This window comes from Alosa pseudoharengus, unplaced genomic scaffold (assembly GCF_046254945.1).
Source record: "Alosa pseudoharengus isolate Yale_2024_CS ecotype anadromous, Long Island Sound unplaced genomic scaffold, YU_APseudo_1.1 YU_APseudo_1.1_scf_12, whole genome shotgun sequence".
Lineage (NCBI taxonomy): Eukaryota > Metazoa > Chordata > Actinopteri > Clupeiformes > Clupeidae > Alosa > Alosa pseudoharengus.
The window spans coordinates 30,152,939-30,172,261 of NW_027468587.1; the positions used below are offsets into that span (position 1 = coordinate 30,152,939).

The 19,323-nt window shown below is 41.4% G+C and overlaps 1 protein-coding gene across 2 annotated transcripts; it reads right to left on the reverse strand.

Annotated features, from left to right (window-relative positions):
• On the reverse strand, positions 1-16,703 carry hpn (hepsin). Of its 2 annotated transcripts, XM_076279503.1 has the most exons (13): positions 16,550-16,703; positions 15,992-16,091; positions 10,107-10,208; positions 8,783-8,824; positions 8,509-8,638; positions 7,134-7,241; positions 6,793-6,833; positions 6,296-6,461; positions 5,617-5,813; positions 4,598-4,693; positions 3,818-3,960; positions 3,404-3,568; positions 1-3,173 (listed from the first exon to the last, which is right to left on the reverse strand). In XM_076279503.1, the coding sequence occupies exons 2-13, from the start codon at positions 16,008-16,010 to the stop codon at positions 3,129-3,131; spliced, it is 1,254 nt and encodes a 417-aa protein (XP_076135618.1). In that variant the 5' UTR covers positions 16,011-16,091; positions 16,550-16,703; the 3' UTR covers positions 1-3,128. The 2 variants fall into 2 exon arrangements, with proteins under 2 accessions (XP_076135618.1, XP_076135619.1); XM_076279504.1 differs by lacking the exons at positions 15,992-16,091; positions 16,550-16,703 and adding an exon at positions 12,419-12,772.
• Between the last annotated feature and the right edge of the window lie 2,620 nt (positions 16,704-19,323).

Consider the following 19,323-nt stretch of genomic DNA (forward strand, 5'->3'; position numbering starts at 1 on the left):
TATCACAGTCCAGGTAAGATATGAACAACAATAGATCACAATAGATTATTCCTTTCAGGAAACTTAAAATATACATTCATTCACAAATGGACTTTTTTTTGTTTTTTTCATGGATAACGAGAAATGTGAGAAAAGTAAACCGCAACTGATATCTATCTAGACCAGAAAATGTCTCCCATGAAAGCACAATGGCATATCATATTGAAATCTCTAGTGCACCATGATATGGGACAGCTTCCTCATGAATCTGAACTTTAAACCTCTGCTAAAAGACTGGTACAGATAGAGAGGGAGAGAGAAAAACAAGATTGTGGTTTACAGAAATAATCATGTGTGTAAAATATGTTCCTATTTTTGTATTCTGGGAGGGTACATGTAGATGAAAACTAGCCTGGCATGGCTTACTGCAGCTCAGCTCAGCGTCTGCTGAGGTACGCTACAGTCCAGCAGCCCCCACATGAATAAAGCAGACTTTCTGGTTTGACCGAACCAAACAGGAACTGTGTTTAGGAAATAAACAAAGCTGGAAGGTGCCGGCATGCTGATACAATTTAAATGTATCTTCGAAGTATACTGCCATTTCTGACCACAAGACAAAACCACTTTCAACTCAGTGACTTTAGTGAAAGGGGCAGTGCCAGGCTAGAAAAATGCTACCTCTTAAAAATAAAAACCCAGCTTAGAGTACACCATGGTGCAGTGTAGCTCATCATGAATTAAATAATAAGTAGTGTACTTCTCATATAACAGCCTACTGTCACAAGATGTATTTGTTGTCAGGGTTACAAGTGACATGTAACAGATATGTGAAGTACACTGTATCAAAACATCCTAACCAATACAATGGTACATTGTACACGAGGCTACTTTCAATAAAATGGGAGCAGACTTACAGTCACCAAGAATCATAAAGAACATGTCAGAAAGACTGAATTAAACAACAGAGCTACAAATATATACAATGTACAGAAAACAAAGTACTGATTACAAAATCAAAACCTCTAAATATTGACAACAATTATAATAGTTCATGAGAAATACTGTCAAATAAATGTTACAGAAGCATCTTGACCAGAAACCGCACAACCACATAATTTAAGTATAAGTATATATACTCTTTTGATCCCGTGAGGGAAATTTGGTCTCTGCTTTTATCCCAATCCATGAATTAGTGAAACACACACAGCACACAGTGTACACACAGTGAGGTGAAGCACACACTAATCCCGGCGCAGTGAGCTGCCTGCATCAACAGCGGCGCTCGGGGAGCAGTGAGCGGTTAGGTGCCTTGCTCAAGGGCACTTCAGCTGTGCCTACTGGTCGGGGTTCGAACCGGCAACCCTCCGGCTACAGGTCCGAAGTGCTAACCAGTAGGTCACGGCTGCCCCAAAAACTTCAACTTCGTTCAAGTGCAGTGCCAGACATATTTAGAACCCAATTTCCCTTCTTTTGGCCTTTTAGCGGTTTCAATAGAAAACAAATATTAATAGCAAAAAAATATTATTTTTATTGAACCAAAAAATAATACAAGTTCATGGCTCCAGTCTGCAACCAGTATCTTTATAGAAGGTAAGTGTAGACATTATCACACATAATATTGCCATGTAGACTTATACCTCTATTTCATGGAACCAATGCATTGCATACAACTGGCATGACATGCGACGACACCATCTCTTGAGGGAGATGTGTGATAACTTGCATGGCCTACACCTAGAATAATGTGATGGCATACATCTAGAATAATGTGATGGCATACATACAGTAGATGTATGCCACCACATTATTCTAGATGTATGCCACCACATTATTCTAGATCAGGGGTCTTCAACCTTTTTGGGAATTAGGGCTACCTGAAGACCCAAAATCATATAGAGGGCTACTCATTTGAAACAAACATTTCTAGAATAATGTGGTGGCATGCATAGATGCATGCCACCACATTATTCTAGATGTATACCATGACATTATTCTAGATGTATGCCATGTAAGTTAGAATAATACCAAACTGGAGCTAGAAACCACTTGATAACTAAAATCTCAGAAGGGCAAAAAAGAGAGCAGCATTTGGATACCAAATGTTCTGAACTGATACCATGTCTTGGATGAATAACTGCACATACTGCGAGGTAATAGGAAAATATATTTTTAAAAAGTTGTGTTACTCCTCCAAAAATGTTTTTGTTAACTCTCTGGTCAAAATTCTCCCAAACATTTATCTGTTTTTTTTTTTTGTTACAGTCAATTGGCCAATTATTACTGACCACCACATTTTCAAAGTTGAACACATAGCTTGTTGTATTGGTTGGTCAGGTTCTTACATTGCACTTGGTAATTTATCAGGTCTGAACAAAGCACTTTCAGGCACATTAAATATGCCTAATGAAACTGCGCCCACTCTTTTACACATTGTTGCCTAATGCACAATTACAATGACAATTGCTTGTTTCCAAGGGATAGGCAGTATGGTGTTTTACAACAAAGTTATAGGCATGGGTATTATCAATTTGTATCCATTTCGGACAGTTCCTACAAAATGTACAAAAATTGTACTAATGGAAAACTACCAGTATATTGTCCTGTTTTGTTTCACATGTTCTTTTACAGTGTATGTATACAAACACACCTTGCTCATTAATACACCATTCTGGTGTTGCTACATTAAATTATTTTGCCTGTGGATGAATGACTACATGCTCGGAATGACGTATTTTACATATTATATCTAACAATCTACTGAACCACACACTGGCAACTCAGACTGCAGCAGGAGTCTGAATTTTTGGTAGAACACCTTGTGGTTTAGTTTTGTCAAGTAATACCAAGATCTGATGTCATCATGCAAACCAAGCTCTTAATTTGCAAGGCACGATCACATTCCTTTCCATAAACACATGGGCTGATTTTTGTTTTCACTTGTATATCAGAGTGAGACTACATACTGTATACATTGATCATAGATCCATATTTTGTGACAATTTTACATTCAAGCATTAATCCAGAGTTAGGATCAGGTTCCTAAAAAAGGATTGCTATGCTTCTTCCCAGAGGGGGGTTTCCGGAACCATCAAGGAAAATATTTTTTCTCATATGACAGACTGTTGCCCAGCACTTCTCACCAGGGCAGTTCACACCCGGGCCATCTTATGTACCCCAGGATTACCTTCATAGGTCTGAGAGAGAGAGAGAGAGAGAGAGAGAGAGAGAGAGAGAGAGAGAGATGAATAAATGGATGGATAAATGGATGAATTGATGGATGGATGGATGGACGGTTTAAGCCAGTGGTGTGCAGATAAAATGGCAGAATACGCAACACCTGCCGTGACTGTCCTTGTGGTAAATTTGTAACCTACTTCTAAAATAGGTCTGTGGCCTCTTTGTGCTTTGCTTCTCTCACACTTACCCTCATAGCGGTGGATATCCATGGCAGGAAGCGGGACACTCGGGTGTAGACTCCGGGCTTCTTGGCCATGGCACAGCCAGTGCCCCAGCTGACCACGCCCACCAGCCGGTAGCGTCTGGTCTTCGACAGGCAGTCCTCTGTCACAAAGGGGCCACCACTGTCTCCCTAGAGTGAGAACATAAGGCTGAATCTTTTCTGCACTCGTGGGGACCGCAGACCAAGCCGACGGTCGAACGTCTGATAATGTCCGGCCGGTCGATGAACGACACCGACAGACCTATGTTGACTAATTTATGGCCACTTCAACATCTTAATTCAACATGTGTAATTGGCGTGGGAGCCACCTGGAAAAGCGTTGCTGTGATTGGCTGTTCAGTTTGCCTCACCGTGTTCAGTGCAGTGCAGTGTACATACCTGGCAGGCATCAATCCCGCCCTTCTCAAATCCAGCACAGAACATGCTTGTGGTGATCTGGTTGTCATAGTAATCTGGGGCGTTACACACAATGTCACTGATGATGGGAACGTTGGCTTCTTGTAGAATGTTGGCAAGAGCTCCTGAAGAAGAAAAAAGATTTAGACAGTACAAGAGGTAAATGCCAGTGGGGGGTGACAGTTTGCCACTTCCAGACAAAAACCCAACATTCTCCAATCCCACAGGAATGTTTGTTTATCCAGAAAAAGTGCTGCACTTCTGTTGCTTATGTTTAAATTCTGTTGCTGTTGCACTGGCAGAGTTTGCTAGTGTAAAGGTCAGATACAGAAAGACAGCCCTGGCCCATGTCCAAGAGCAACAAATGTGAGTATGAGCCAGAGTACTGGCCTAGAATGACTCTTCTTTCATATAGAGGGATCGCCACTAGAGGGTTGTACTAGACCAGACATTGGATGCATTAAGACAGACTATGATGAACATGCATGAACTGTAGAGATAAACACAAGATCCCCTCAAAGGTGGCAGTATCCAGTTTGAGTGAAATTATACAACCAATTTCTGTACAGTACATGCACTGCTACATCACTGCATTGGTAACACACACTAATATACAATAACTACAGAGGTCATTAACTGCTTGAAATATGTGTTATATGCAATATACTGCAATACAATAACTCATCTAAAATACAAACTACTGTCCAATAATACTATTGCTGTGTCATATTGTTGTCCTTAGAAGATGTTCTGTTATTTTACCATAGTATCCAGTGTTGCCCCAGCCCGTTACTGTACCCATTTGGCCATCCACCAAGCGCTGACCGTGGGTTGGCAGGCACACTGGCTGAACATAGTCTGTCAGGGTCCGAAATCAGAATAAGAAAGAGACAGAGAGAATATGTGTCAAGAGTTAGGGAGATAAAATAGTCCTGTGAAATGGTGTTGTAGTACACAGATCTTGTGTCTGTCCGCTAGCATTTCTGAGCTACACTGGGTCCTTTGTGCTGTGTGGTTAAATGAGACAAAAGATGAAAGCGGAGAACATCTCCCTCTCTGCATAACAATGAGACCGGATTGGCGCTACACCATGTTCCTCCATCACATTTTACTGAACACACACACACGATGTGATTTTTGAGACATGTGACTCAAAAGTGAGCCTTCTGTAAGGTCAGCTGCTGATACTAAAGAGATGTCATTCCAAGACCGGACACTAGAGGGAGGAAGGAGCCTTTCTATTCTTAACCGGTCAGTCAAAAAAGTATCAACATTCTACTGTCACGGCTGCTCTTTTTATCCACAAAAAACACCATATGATCTCAAAACAGTCCCTGTGCTTTGGAGAGAGAAAGGGATATTCTCATTGAGATTCCCATGGCAACTGGAAATATAAAAATTGAGGATGCAGGTCAGATAACATTGTCATTTGTAAGGGCACAAGCACAGGAGAAAAATAGGCCCTTTGTCTGGAGCCCTGTGCAGCGCAGTGAGCTGAGACCAGAGAGGGTTGTGCTATAATGATTCCTTTACACTGCCAGCCCCCAAGCCAGGAGCACTGTCTTTACCCTTTGTAAAGAAAACAAACGTTCATCATGTCAAACCCAAAACAATTGCTAGTTTTAAAACATAGCTGCATATTCTTCTATACCTGGCTGGGCATACGTGTGTATCTGTGGGAAATCTAAACATATTTTCTCTGCAGCAGCAACATCAAGTCATCTATCACCATTGTCCAGTGGTCTTTAGACAGCGTGCCTGGCCTCTCCAGTGGGCCTTACCAGTGAACTGTAGCGGTGCAGTGAGGGCCAACACGGCGATGTCTCGGCTGTTGTCCTCTACATTGGGGTCAACGAAGGGCAGGTAGCTGCTATGGTAGACCACAGTCTGCACCTCAGCGATGACCACGTTTTTATGAGTCGGGTTGTTGTAGATGGAGCCCAATATTACTCGCCACCTCCCCACATGGCGATAGCGCCTACAAAAAGGGAAGATGCGCGGACATGAGGGCCTGTCTGTATATGAGGTGTGTGTGTGTGTGTGTATGAGGTGTGTGTGTGTGTGTGTGTGTGTGTGTGTGTGTGTGTGTGTCTTAGTGTTGAGCAGGATGGAGATACATTGAGATGGAGGTGGAGATTGGAGAAACATGTTACTGTTACATCACAGTATACACACTACAGTTAACTAGACTACACTACTGCACACACACACACACACACACACAACACACACACACACACACACACACACACACACACACACACATATATATCATGCTAAGGGAAGTGAAAAGGACTGAAATCCCTCTTCACTGTGCATTAGCTCTCCCTGAGTACTGTTTGCTGTGTGTCCTGTGTAGATGTGTGTGTGTGTGTGTGCGTGTGTGTGTGTGTGTGTGTGTGTGTGTGTGTGTACTGTGTGTGTGTGTGTGTGTGTGTGTGTGTGTGTGTTTTCACTCACTCAGGGAAGCAGTGGGCAGCACTGACTATCCAGCGGTCGGATATAATGGAGCCTCCACACTGGTGCACGCCGTCATACTGCAGGCTGACCTGCCAGGGCCAACGTCCCTGCTTGGCGTCCACGCCCCCGACGATCCGCTCCTCTGTCAGGCTACGACGACCGCAATCTACAGGGGCCCAAGACAGGGACAGAGAGATAGAAAGATCCTTTGTTTTATTTCTTATGACTTTCTTATCCCTGCAATGTAGAACCACTTCTTGTTACGATCTCCTTGTTACTCAAATGTATTTCTGTATTGTCAAATCTTAACTGCCTCAACTGTAAAACATTCTGGGTCAAATCCCGTTGTTTTAAATGTGATATATAAATAAAGTGACTTGACTAGAAAATAGTCTGTTGTTAATAACAATTATTCAAAAAAAAAAAAGAAAAACTGCCAGTACAGCAAGTATATACATTTCTCAATGCAAAAAATACCGTTTGCTGTATCAATTTACCTTGGCAAGTCAAAGCAAGGACCTCTCCAGTTTCACATTCACTATGAAAAAGGATAGATGGAACACAGAAATTAATACATCAACAGGTAAAAATAGTGAGTAATAATTGTTCAATAACTATTTTACAAACTGAACTCGAATCTTAACAGATGATCTGGTAAGTCCCTGTGGACAGACTATTTAAGTGAAGTGTTACCATATCAGCAGTAACTGACCCACTGGCCATTTCATTCCACTTTTCATTACAGAAGCCTGAATATGATATTTTGTCATATTTCCTACATAAAATAGTATTCTTACTTTTGGTAAAAGATTTAAACAATTGAGAAGGATGGTCATACCAGGGATATAGGACAGTGGAAATCTTTTTGCCATAGGTCAGCTCATTCTCTTTGACACAGAAGAAATCGTGGTCATTACTTTGTTGGATGCTGGAGAAATTCACCACCCTAATGGGAAGTATTGATGACACAGAGTGCTAATCAGCACAGTGCATTAAAATCAGCAAAGAAAAGTGAACTGTACACATTCCACCACTATACCACACTCAAGTTCCACTTAAAGGAGAATTCCGGTGTGATTTTGACCTAAAGTGTTTTGAAACATGATACCGAGTGTGAACGTATGTCTCATAGCCCATGTCGGCTTGTCCCCTGCACTCCGAAATCTGGCGCTAGTTAGCCGATGCTACCAACAAGGCGGTCAATGGTGGTGCCTCGGCATCGGCATAGCCATGCAAATAAATCACTGTTTTACACCATTTACGAGGCTCAATGTATCTCCACACTTCACTGGTAGACTTCCGAGGGCCCTGACATTTAAAACGAGACATTGAGAACTTTGAAAAAGCACTGGTAGTTTACAAAAATAATTCTGTGGAAATGCATGGATTACAGTTTCTTCCAGTAGCAGCAACTGGAATCCATGCATTTCCACGGAATTATTTTTGGAATCTGATCCCTCATCATACCTGTTCATTCTTACTCTTCGCTCGACTTATCGTGACTAAATTCAAGATGGCTGCAAACGCTAAACTTCGAGAAGATACTGTCTGTATAAATCGTCTTGTAAGTAAACTACCAGTGCTTTTTCAAAGTTCTCAATGTCTCGTTTTAAATGTCAGGGCCCTTGGAAGTCTACCAATGAAGTGTGGAGATACATTGAGCCTCGTAAATGGTGTAAAACAGTGATTTATTTGCATGGCTATGCCGATGCCGAGGCACCACCATTGACCGCCTTGTTGGTAGCATCGGCTAACTAGCGCCAGATTTCTGAGTGCAGGGGACAAGCCGAGATGGGCTATGAGACATACGTTCACACTCGGTATCATGTTTCAAAACACTTTAGGTCAAAATCACACCGGAATTCTCCTTTAACATGTTGAGGAGTTAAACGTAGAGCAGCATTAGGCGGGGATCACATTAGCCAACGGCCAGCGGCAAGCGTAACACAACGCTCAGACCATAATAAGTTCTATTTTTTTCCTAAGTAACACAAACGGTTTGCCTAAACTGACAATTGAATAAGCTCGTGTTGCGGTTTGAAAGTTGAACCAAGTTCAACGCTCAGCTTGTTCAACGCTAGCGTTACGCTAGCGCTGCCACCATTTCGCTGCCGAACCGTAGAAAGCAATAGGAAATCTGCCGCTTGCCGCTGATCCCCGCCTAAATAAACGGCATTGTTTCGTCCATGTTTGGTCACCAGACTGCTGCTCACCTGACGAAGCCCATTTCCTCACAGCTGATGGAGGCCAGTAGTTGGTCGGCACTGGAGGAGCAGATGTGCCTCCACCTGCGCTGGGCGGAGTCAAAGACTCGGAGACGCTTGTCTGTGGAGCTCACCTGGACTGTGGCAGGCGCGGGTCAGACAGGGGGCGGGGCAACAAGAGGAATGCGGAAAGTGGAATGTGAGCTGGACCACTAGATTGACATTCTGTGCTACAGAATGGGATAAACTGTTAACTGTGAAATATTAAGGCACTGATGCTCACCATCATACAATCCTGTGTCTTCTGTCCTGCTCAAATATGTGACTGTAATACATAGATGAAAACTAAGAGTTATCAGCCATGAATGATGAATGTATTTTTAACCAGACCCATCCATTCCCTTGTCAACAATAACTCTGATGGTGTGCAATTCAACTATATCTTAACTATGTTTGGCCCCCCAAAACATGTCCGTGGTATATAGGATCCGGCCTGCACGGGAGTACGACATCGTCAAACTATAACCTCCGTAATGTAATACTCTTTTTGTCCACTGGTGGTTGTTTTGACGCTGTTTCGCGTTTGCCATCGAAAACGGAATGAAATGTATAGTAGGCCTACCTGCAAAAAATGTAAGAGGCCTCTGCTGACTGCATCAGTGCTCAAAGTATTCTAAAAATGTATCAATTAATTGTTAATAACTAACTAACTTCTATTCAAGTCATAATTCTGGAACTTTCTGGTATAATTATTTATAATTTTTATTCACTCGTTCAAACAGAGTTCACAAAGTTCTCATCAGGTGAGTGAAAGTTAGAATGGTGGTCATTTCAGATGTTTCTGCCACCACTTCATAAAACTCATAGTTTGAGAACTTTAAATTATTTGTAGGATATTGCTTGTTCACAACTTGAGCTGTGTAGCCTATGCAAAGTTCAGAGTTCAAAATATACTTTTGGGACTCCCTGCTTATAGTTTTGAGAATGCTATTATTATTATTTCATTTGAGCTACATTTTACACTGATATGGCATGATGGCAATATAAACACAGATAACAATGGTATTAAATTGGAATAGCCTAGATTAAATGTAATGGAATATTCAACTAAGGTAGACTGCCTTTGTTCACAGCGCTAAGCTATTTATGGTTACTGATATACTCCAAGTCTCTGGCCCTCTCTTAGAGCCAGGTATAGTGAGCTGGCCCTCGGAAGAAAAAGTTTGGGGACCACTGCTATAGAGTGATCTGGAAACAATATGCAACAAAGGAAATCTTTGTTTAGTCCTTTTTAACAACAAGGATGACTTCTGTCTTTCTCTGTGAGGTCTAAAACAAAGACATTTGGATTTTTTAATGACACACTCACAACTATGTGTGCTTGGGGCTACATCCAGGGCCTAGTGACACAAGAACGTCCAGAGTCTGAGATGTTTGAGTCCAGTGTGAGTATATCTCATTAAACAAGCACATGACTCTATGCCTCTTGGCTCTGAGTAACGGTCAAAGCGATGTACTAGCAACTAGCAAATCGTCATGACTGGCACAGAATACTGCAGCTGAAGGGTATTTCTCAGACTAATTTCCCCAAAGACGACCTCTCTCACCTAGGGCCCAGATGGCCACACCGATGCCCCCTAATACCACCATCGTCAGACTGACAGCGACAGCCACGCGACAGGGGCTAAAGATGGTCATCCCTGGACTTCCTGTGGGCAGAACAAGAAAAGAACTTCACATTAGCAAAAGAAGAAAGCCAAATAAATCATTGTCCTAAAAAAAAAATCATGATCAGAATTCCTGATACTGCAAGAGTGCTCTGCCCTCCCCTTGGGCCACCATGGACTGTAAGTGTCTATTGGAAAACAGAAAAGAAAGTGCAAATATGAAGAGAACAAAATAATGTCAGCTCCTGAGCTCGGCATTTCCAGCATGGCATCCAGGACACCTGGATCAATAGTGCAAAGTCTCCATTTCAATGGAGCTAAAGCAAACTGAGAGCTCATCCGCAGCAGCAATGCCAACCCATGGAAAGTGTCACCCTGTCCCTGGACATAAGCAGACAGCCCGCGCCATGTGGGGGGGTTTATGGTTGCGTAAAGTCGAACCTGTCCAAGAGTGCCAGACGTTGTTAACTGGTGTTAACTTATTATTTACTTATTATTACTTACTTATTCAAATAGCTATTTCATAACATGCTAGAGTAACATGCTCCAATGATTAAGTAGCTTTTTGCATTGTCTACTGGTCCAGCCTTGTCTGTGGTCATTTCAGGACTTAGTGTCTGAAAGGTCATCATTGTAATGGACTGCCACTCTCATACGCAGTCATGGAATTGTGTGTGTACTTAATGTTAACTTATTATCTTGTAGTGTTATTGTTATGTTTTTTATCTTGTTTTTGTTTTTTTATGTGAGCATGACGGTGGGCATAAGCACTGTCATTTCCATTCTTATGGATGAAATCTTGATCTGAAAATTTGACTTGACTTGACTTGACTTGACTTGACTTGATTTAAAACAAGAGGCAACCCCTACAGCCTCTTTCTCCTCGTCATCAGCCTAAGTCTCATCTCAAGTGCATACTCACACAAAAGCAGTCCTCGCTCAAGAGGAGATGTGTGCAGTGGTGCATGACCACTCCTTTTGTCTGAAAACGCTTGGGTTTGACAGGAGCGTGCTCTCGTGTGATCATTAACCTTGCTGGACCACCACACTGCTGATGTTCCACAGAACCTGGAGTCACAGGTCACACAGGCAGTCTGTTGCACTGATAAGGGCAAGCCAAACAAACATCATTACATGTGTCTATCAGCACGTCTGGAGACAAGAGTCCCCCCCCCCCCCCCCGTCCGTCGTTGACCAGTTCCTACTGATCTGTCTGTCAGGTGTTGATTTCATCCGCTGTGATTCTGGAGGATCAGCCTCCAGAATTAGAAGAAGGCTCCAGAATTAAAGGGCGAGTGTGAGAGTGCTGAATGAACACACACACACACACACACCCCTCCTTATCACTGTCATAACACGGTCTCACTTCCTGACAGGAGTTATGATAGCAGTATGGAAGGAAGGTAGCATGGGCCCAACACACACACCACCAAAACAAAGACAGGATGACTGATGACAGAGATACAATGGACTCCTTGGCATGTATTTGGTGAGAAAACACAACAAGTACAGCAGGCCATAGGGGTCTACCTGGGGAATCACTGTGCTTAGGAGCATATACATCATTAATAGGCCCTTTGAGGGACGTACAACAACATCAACCTTCCACTAGTAGAGGGCGTGGGCACTAACATGGCAAGCTATGCAATATGGAATACTGCATAGCAGACATGTGTATAATAACAATCTGCCACAGTCAAACCCAAAGCATCAAAGATGTGAGGCCTTGCCAAGATTTTAAAGTCCATGTGGAGATTGAAGACAAAAGGAGAGGTGACTTTGGGGGGGGGGGGGGTCAAATGAAAATGAACAGTTTATATAATCACTACATAAACATCTGCAACATATATATGCAGTATGTTGTATATGCAGATATGCAGTATGTTGTTCTACATGACAGTGCTTATAAAGATTACAAACAGGCATGCTACCATGTTACCATAATGCTGGTCCAAAACAAAGAGAAACATTGGGGAATTGGCGTGATTTGACATAGGATCCTCATCATTACATCTGAGGACAAACACAACAAAAAGCTAACCTGACTCTGCTCTGGAACTTTTCATTGAAGAACTTTTGGGAAGGGGCGGACATACTGGTTAGCTGATTGGATAAACCATCTGTCTATCACCACCTTTGTTGGTTATCGACGGGCCAAATCAACCAATTAGATAAACAAAGTATTCTTCTAATGCCGTTTAACATACAATTAAGTTAGGTAACGTGACAAACGTTAAGATGTTTTAACTTACCATTTATGAACCTAATCAACGACAATTCCCATCAAGTTTTCACGGTAGGCCCTACACTTCTGAAGAAAGTATATTCCTCCATTATGAACTGGAATCAGCCGTGGAGGATGTCTGTGTCGTTCATTCCTCCCAGCTGCATGGCTGAGACTCATAGCTTCACAGTTTACCCAGGAATACTTTCTAATTTGAATAAAACTTCTCTGTGGATGCCGTCATGTTGTTCGTTGCGTCACACCTCAACCCGCCTCAAAGCCAACGCTGATTGGACGTTCGTTTGGTGAACTGCTCCAAATTTTCTTTAACGGAAAGTATCCAGACTGATCTGCGAGTGAAACCCTGAAGCTCGCGAGATCAGGATGGTCTCACGAGGCTAACAAAAAGCCAGCCCACAAAGAAAATGGCAGATGCCGTTTTGAGGAAGTGAGAATGAGCTGCTATGGTAACAACATCAGCATGCCTGAGCACACAGAAACCAAAACCAGACATGTGCCTATTTTTGACATTCACAAATCCACTTCAGTGAAGGCACCATTTTCTTGGATAGCAAAACATTTCAGGATCAAATTGTCTCTCAGGTTTGTCACCCCAAGTTTCCCAGTTGGCTGTCTCTGTGGAGCCTTCACTATCCATAGTTTCTGCACCAGCGGTCGGTTTAATGGATGACTAAAGTACAGGGTTCCCACTTTAAGTCAAATATAAAATTCCTTGACTTTTCCCTGAAATAAAAAAAACCCTGAATTTCCATGACTTACTATAAATTGAATGGTACAATATACCGACCAATGATTTAAGAGCAGCCGCATAGCGTTCAAGAATATTTTACTTTTTTAGAGCAGGAGACGAATAAATGGGCATTGGATACTCAAAGAAGCAACCCCCAACCCAGCAGTAAAGCTAATAATCAGATACTGTATACACCAGTTCTGTGTGGACATATTTGTATTAATGTATTTTGCCAAGTAAATTTTAAACTGCTACAACAACAAAAAAAAACTGATATTACATGACTGCCCCAAAAACGATAAAATTCTCTTGACTTTCCATGTCTGGAATAGACCAAAATTCCATGATATTCCAGAAATGCCATGACCCATGGGAACCCTGAAAGTATCAACCCACCACTGACTGTCAGGGGGGGGTGGCTCACTGAGAGATGCCGAAGTCAGTCCAGCCCCACTGCAATATCTCCACATGGTGTCTACAACTCCCCATGCTAGTACAGTATAGGCAACCTGATTGAGGAACAAGTGCCACCATTGTCTGACTAAGCGGGAGTCTCAGACTCAGCTGTAGGCTGTCGTTTTCAATCACTCGAGAGGCCGAGAGCGTCAGGCATGAGTCAGCTGCCCCGTCACAACCACCCACCCACCCACATGCAGTGGTACTTAGCTCGTTTCAGGAGTGCCTTGGGAACAGTGGGTATGCGCACTAACGACAGGGAGAGAAGGCTGGCATATTCAGCATTCATAGACGTTTCACCATCTGAAAAAGTTTCTCTTACATCCTTTGAGTCTCTACTCATAAACAGTCCAGTGCAGTACAGTGGGGCGGCCGTGGCCTACAGGTTTGCGCTTCGGACTTGTAACTGGAGGGTTGCCGGTTTGAACAACAAAGGATCTTATGACAGTGTGTCATGGCGGTCAGTGCAGGTCAGCACATGTCTGTAACAAAGACTTCCATATTAGTTAATGCATTCAGCAAAAATGTAACTCCTTTTGGAGTGGTCTAAAGTGATTTCAAAACATATCTATAAGAATATAATGCACTCTTTGGAGATTCTATGTTTGTCTTTTTTGTGGTCTTTTGTCTATATAGCACCCTGGTTGGCAACAAACATTCAAGTAGCCCAATTAACATACTTTCTTATGTTCTGCTTTTCAAGAATTTTGAATCAACTTTTAGGCACGTGTTATAGGTAGAGTTTCATTTACACAGACTCAACCTATGTGGGTTTCCGTCTACTTCCACAACTCTACACGTACAGTATGAGTAGCCTGGTGATTGATCTCTGAGGTTTTTTTAACCATGATGACTCAGAAGTCAGAATGTTCAAACACACTGTCAACAGGAACTTCCCCACCAACCACTTCAATGTAGTTTAGGTAGTTACCATGGTGACAGCACAGTAAGCATCGTTTTGTCTGTCTGAACATGTGCACACAGCCATAAACTATTAGAACCAACCATTCATATTCATCCTTATGAGAAATGATCTTTTGAAAACCAGCCACAATAGTCATTTATTCTGAGAGGGAAACGGATATCACAGAAATCGATAATGGTTTACATTTTTTCCATATTCTTCTACAGTAGCCTATTTCACAACTGAAACAACATTATGATCCAAAAGGTTCTCTGACAGGCAAAAATATAAATTTAGACCACAGACATATCCATGGGTGCAAATAAGACATCCTATTTAATTGCAAGGCCATTTGGGTATGAATACTTCCTATTGCATTGCTGTCATAATCGCAGGCATTCACTGACATAACGTTTCTATAGTCATCTCTTTTACACCTCCTGTATACTGTATCAATATCCAATATCTTATCAAGGAGAACCATCTATACAGCTTTCACCACACCCAGTTCTAGGCAGTTCCACCAAAATGTTCAATGTTGCGTCAGCCACTTTCCTGCAGGGAGTGATATTCTAACATAAACGTAAATATCAGAAGACAGGATCCATTGGGCAGCTATTTTTACAATCTAATAGCAAAATACAACCAGCAGAGAGCACATTTTTATTTAGATTTAATGTGCTGAAGCCATATTATAAAGACACCTACTAGACTGTAATAAGATGTATAAATATTACTATAATTATTCATGAATTACTACTAATTACTGTTTTTTTTTAAATTATAATGTTTATTACTTATCATTGTATATCGCTCTGGACAAAGGCATCTGCCAAGAGCCATAATCATAACCATAACCATAACTACAATAACAGACAACAGTGTTTTGTCGCCAACCAATTCTGTTATGCATACCAAGATGTAAACAATGTAATATTTTATGACTCAGATTGTCCTGTTCTGTTCACAAGTGTCCTCCCCTAACATCCCAGTGACAAAGGGCGGCCAATACACAAATACCAAAATGTGGTAGTTCTTGTGGAAAGATTGCTGTTTAAGAAGAATAGAAAAGTGTATAACTACAAGTGGACAATACAGCTGGAATCAATATCTGTGGATACAGTGTGTTGGATATAACGTCCCTCAAAAGTGTGTGTTTATGCTGTCATATCAGAGAAGAGCAAAGACTTCCCCAGAGCCATTTTCGATATAATTCCCTTTCAACCAGGAGAATCAAATCCAGCTGGCACTGTTTAAAAAAAGTTCCCTCTGAAGCCCAGTCCACCGTGAACATCTTATTGATGCCATATTTTGTCAAATTTCTAGAACACCATGGAAGTGAACAAAACAACGTCCCCCGGATGGATAGGGACAGCGAACTCCATTAATCTTTAACATTAGAGTCGCCTGATTCCTGGTGTAATTGCTGGTGGTCTGGACATAAGCAAAAATAAGTCTATTTGCCTGTTTTAGTCTGTGTGAACACTCACCCTTCTTCTTCTCTGCCATCTCCCAAACAAGAGAATAAAACTGGTACACTGGTTATCCTTTCACACTCCTTTGGGATGTTTTTGAAATGTCCTAAATTTTCTGCAAAGCAAAGCATTGAATGGCAAGAATTACACACTACAACTAACTGAAGCTATGGGCAGAGATGGGTTAAACAAGTTAAATAAGCCAAAGGGCAATATGACTGATCGCTGTATTGTACCAAGACTTGGATGTCTAAAATGTTAAGGTTATTTATTGTTTAGTAGGGTAGTAAGGCCTTTACTTTGTTTGTTTTAATCCAAAAATATTAAGCCTTTCAAAGGAACACAAACAGAAGACAAAACCAAACAAACAAAAAAACAAAACAAAATTGAACCAAGCCTACATACATCATAGCGTTTATTCTAGTTCACTTTTGTGTAAAGGCCTAACGCTCTTTACGCAAACCGTTTGTCAACTTTGATTTGACTCAAAAGTCTGTGAACGATGAGAGGAATGCCAACTAAAACCAACACCATTGCCAAAAAGAAAAATCCCATTTCCAGTTTTCCACTCACCTGTCGCTATTTACAACTTTCTGTCCAGTGATGTTATTTTTCGTTCCGAAACGAAGAGTTGTAGGCTTACTCTTTTCAACACTATCGTGTTTCCAAAAATGCAGGGGAAAAACAGGGTAGAATATGGACATGTACGCTATGTTCCACGAGTCCAGTTTCCCGTTAACAGGTAGCCTAACTTACAAACAGGAGGAATTCTCACTCCCTCTCTCTCACCCTCTCTTTCCCAGTCGCGCTCTGTTCCTCCTTCTTCCGGTCAATATGCACCTGTTAGGCTACCTGTCCTGTACGGCCCAGTGTAACTGTGTTAGTAGACTAGGCTACGTTTTTCACATTTAATCCTGGCACCAACAGATAACATGTTGGCCCTTTTATCTAACTTATCCCTAATTCACCACACTGACCGAACAAATGGATATTAAAGTAGCCTACCTTATAAGCTGGGCTAACACCAAAAACAACATTAACACTAAACATGTATGATGACCGCCACCAGCGACAGCGCAGGTTTTCATTATTATATTTCCCTATCTCAAGACATGCATGTGCAGTCATTCTATCACATCTACAAATCCATGAACACATAGGGTGATATGTGTATACTGTAGGCCTATGTTTTCTTTTAAACAATAATATCTAATAATACTATTTTTCTTATTTTTGTGTGCCATTCTATCTTATGCCATAGAGTGTTGAACAAATGACAACCAACTATAATCAAATGGACATAAATATGTGCATTGTTATAGAAAAATAAGTCCAGAGATTGTGACAATCATAGTTTCATGTGATCATGTAAACTAATGCATTCAGAGTAGCCGAAGGAGGGGGGGGGGGGGGGGGGGCAGCAGACACATGATGCCATTTGGGTAGGGATAGAATGTGGCATGGGGTGAGTAAAGGAGCAGCAAAAACTGACTTATCTAGTTAAAATGTTTCATAGCTTAGTCAAGGGTGCATTGGTTTTGGTTGAAATATTTTGACCACATAGGATCATGTATATGAGTTCAATATATGTGATAAATTCCAATCAGGTTTTAGATCTCTGCACAGCACTGAATCGGCCTTGCTTAAAGTCCAAAACGACATTCTCTTAGCAGTTGATTCTGGATCTTGCGCCCTCTTGGTGCTTCTTGATCTGAGTGCAGCATTTGACACCATTGACCATAACATCCTATTAAAACGCTTGGAGGATGAAGTTGGTCTCCAGGGTTCTGTTTTGCAATGGTTCTCTTCTTATCTTAGTGATAGATCATTTTCAGTTAGTTTAGGCAATTTCTCCTCTTCCTCTGCCCTTATAAAGTGTGGTGTTCCTCAGGGTTCCATTTTGGGCCCTCTTTTATTCTCTCATTATATGCTACCCCTTGGCTCAATTTTTTAAAAGTAGAACATTCAGTATCACTGCTATGCAGATGACACTCAGTTTCACCTGCCTGTTAACACTAATGGCATTTGTTACTTGGAGAATATTTTTAACTGTCTCAGTGACATCAAATGCTGGATGGCAAGAAATGTTCTTCAACTGAACGAAAGTAAAACTGATATAATTATTTTTGGCCCTCCAAGTGGTGTTTCTATCTTGAAAAATGCACTAGGACCTCTCTCTGCAAACTGCCACAGTGAAGTAAAGAATCTTGGGGTTTTCTTTGACTCCTCTTTAAATTTTAATATTGCAAAACTGAAGCCCTTTTTGTCCTTCTCCGATCTTGAAACTCTTATACATGCTTTCATAACATCTAGACTAGATTATTGTAATTCACTATATGCAGGCCTGACCCACTCCACTCTCAACAGACTTCAGCTAGTTCAAAATGCAGCAGCTAGATTATTAAGTGGCTCTAAGAAACGTGAGCATATAACTCCTGTGTTGGCTAAGCTGCACTGGTTACCTGTGGAGCAGAGTTAAGTTTAAAATTTTACTTTTTGTCTTCAAAGCCCTCAGTGGTTTGGCACCTAGTTACATAGGTGACCTACTAATTCCTTACAGCACTCCAAGATCACTTAGGTCTTCATCTCAGAATCTTCTCTATATCCCCAAAACACGCCTTAAAACTAAGGGTGATAGAGCCTTCTCTGTTGTTGCCCCCCAACTCTGGAATAGTCTACCTGTACATATTAAGTCCTCTCCAACCATTGACTGCTTTAAGTCTAACTTAAAGACTTTCATTTTCTCCCAAGCTTTTAATCTACCTTAATACCCCGCCCCCCCCCCCACACACACACACTCTTTATTCTTTATTTTATTTTTGACCAATTTGTTTATTATTTCAATTATGTATTTATTTTTCCCCCATGTTATGTTATTATTGTTGTTGTACCATTGTCATTGTTTTATGTTTGTTTGTAAGCACTTTGGTTCAACTCAGTTGTTTTTAAATGTGCTATAGAAATAAAGTTGACTTGACTTGACTTGTATAACCCCCCCCCCCCCCCCCCCCGCCCCCATGACATAAGTCAATATGTAACAATACTTTGTTGTAGCTAGTAGTTGTAACACTACCCTTGTTCAACTTAAAAATAGCACTGATCAAATGTTACAGGAGATAAAGGGAGGAAACCAATCCTAACATCTGCTTTTTTCAATTGGTATTTCATAATTCCACAGTATTCTGCAAGGCATAATTTCACAGTATTTTGCAAGGCAAGCCAGTGTTTTCCAGGCAATTCTCTGTAATCAGGTTTCTTCACTTAACTGAGATAATCTCACCTCTGCACTCTCTTTTAGTTATTTAATCATTTAGCATACCATTTTCCAGTTTGTAACAAGTGATTAT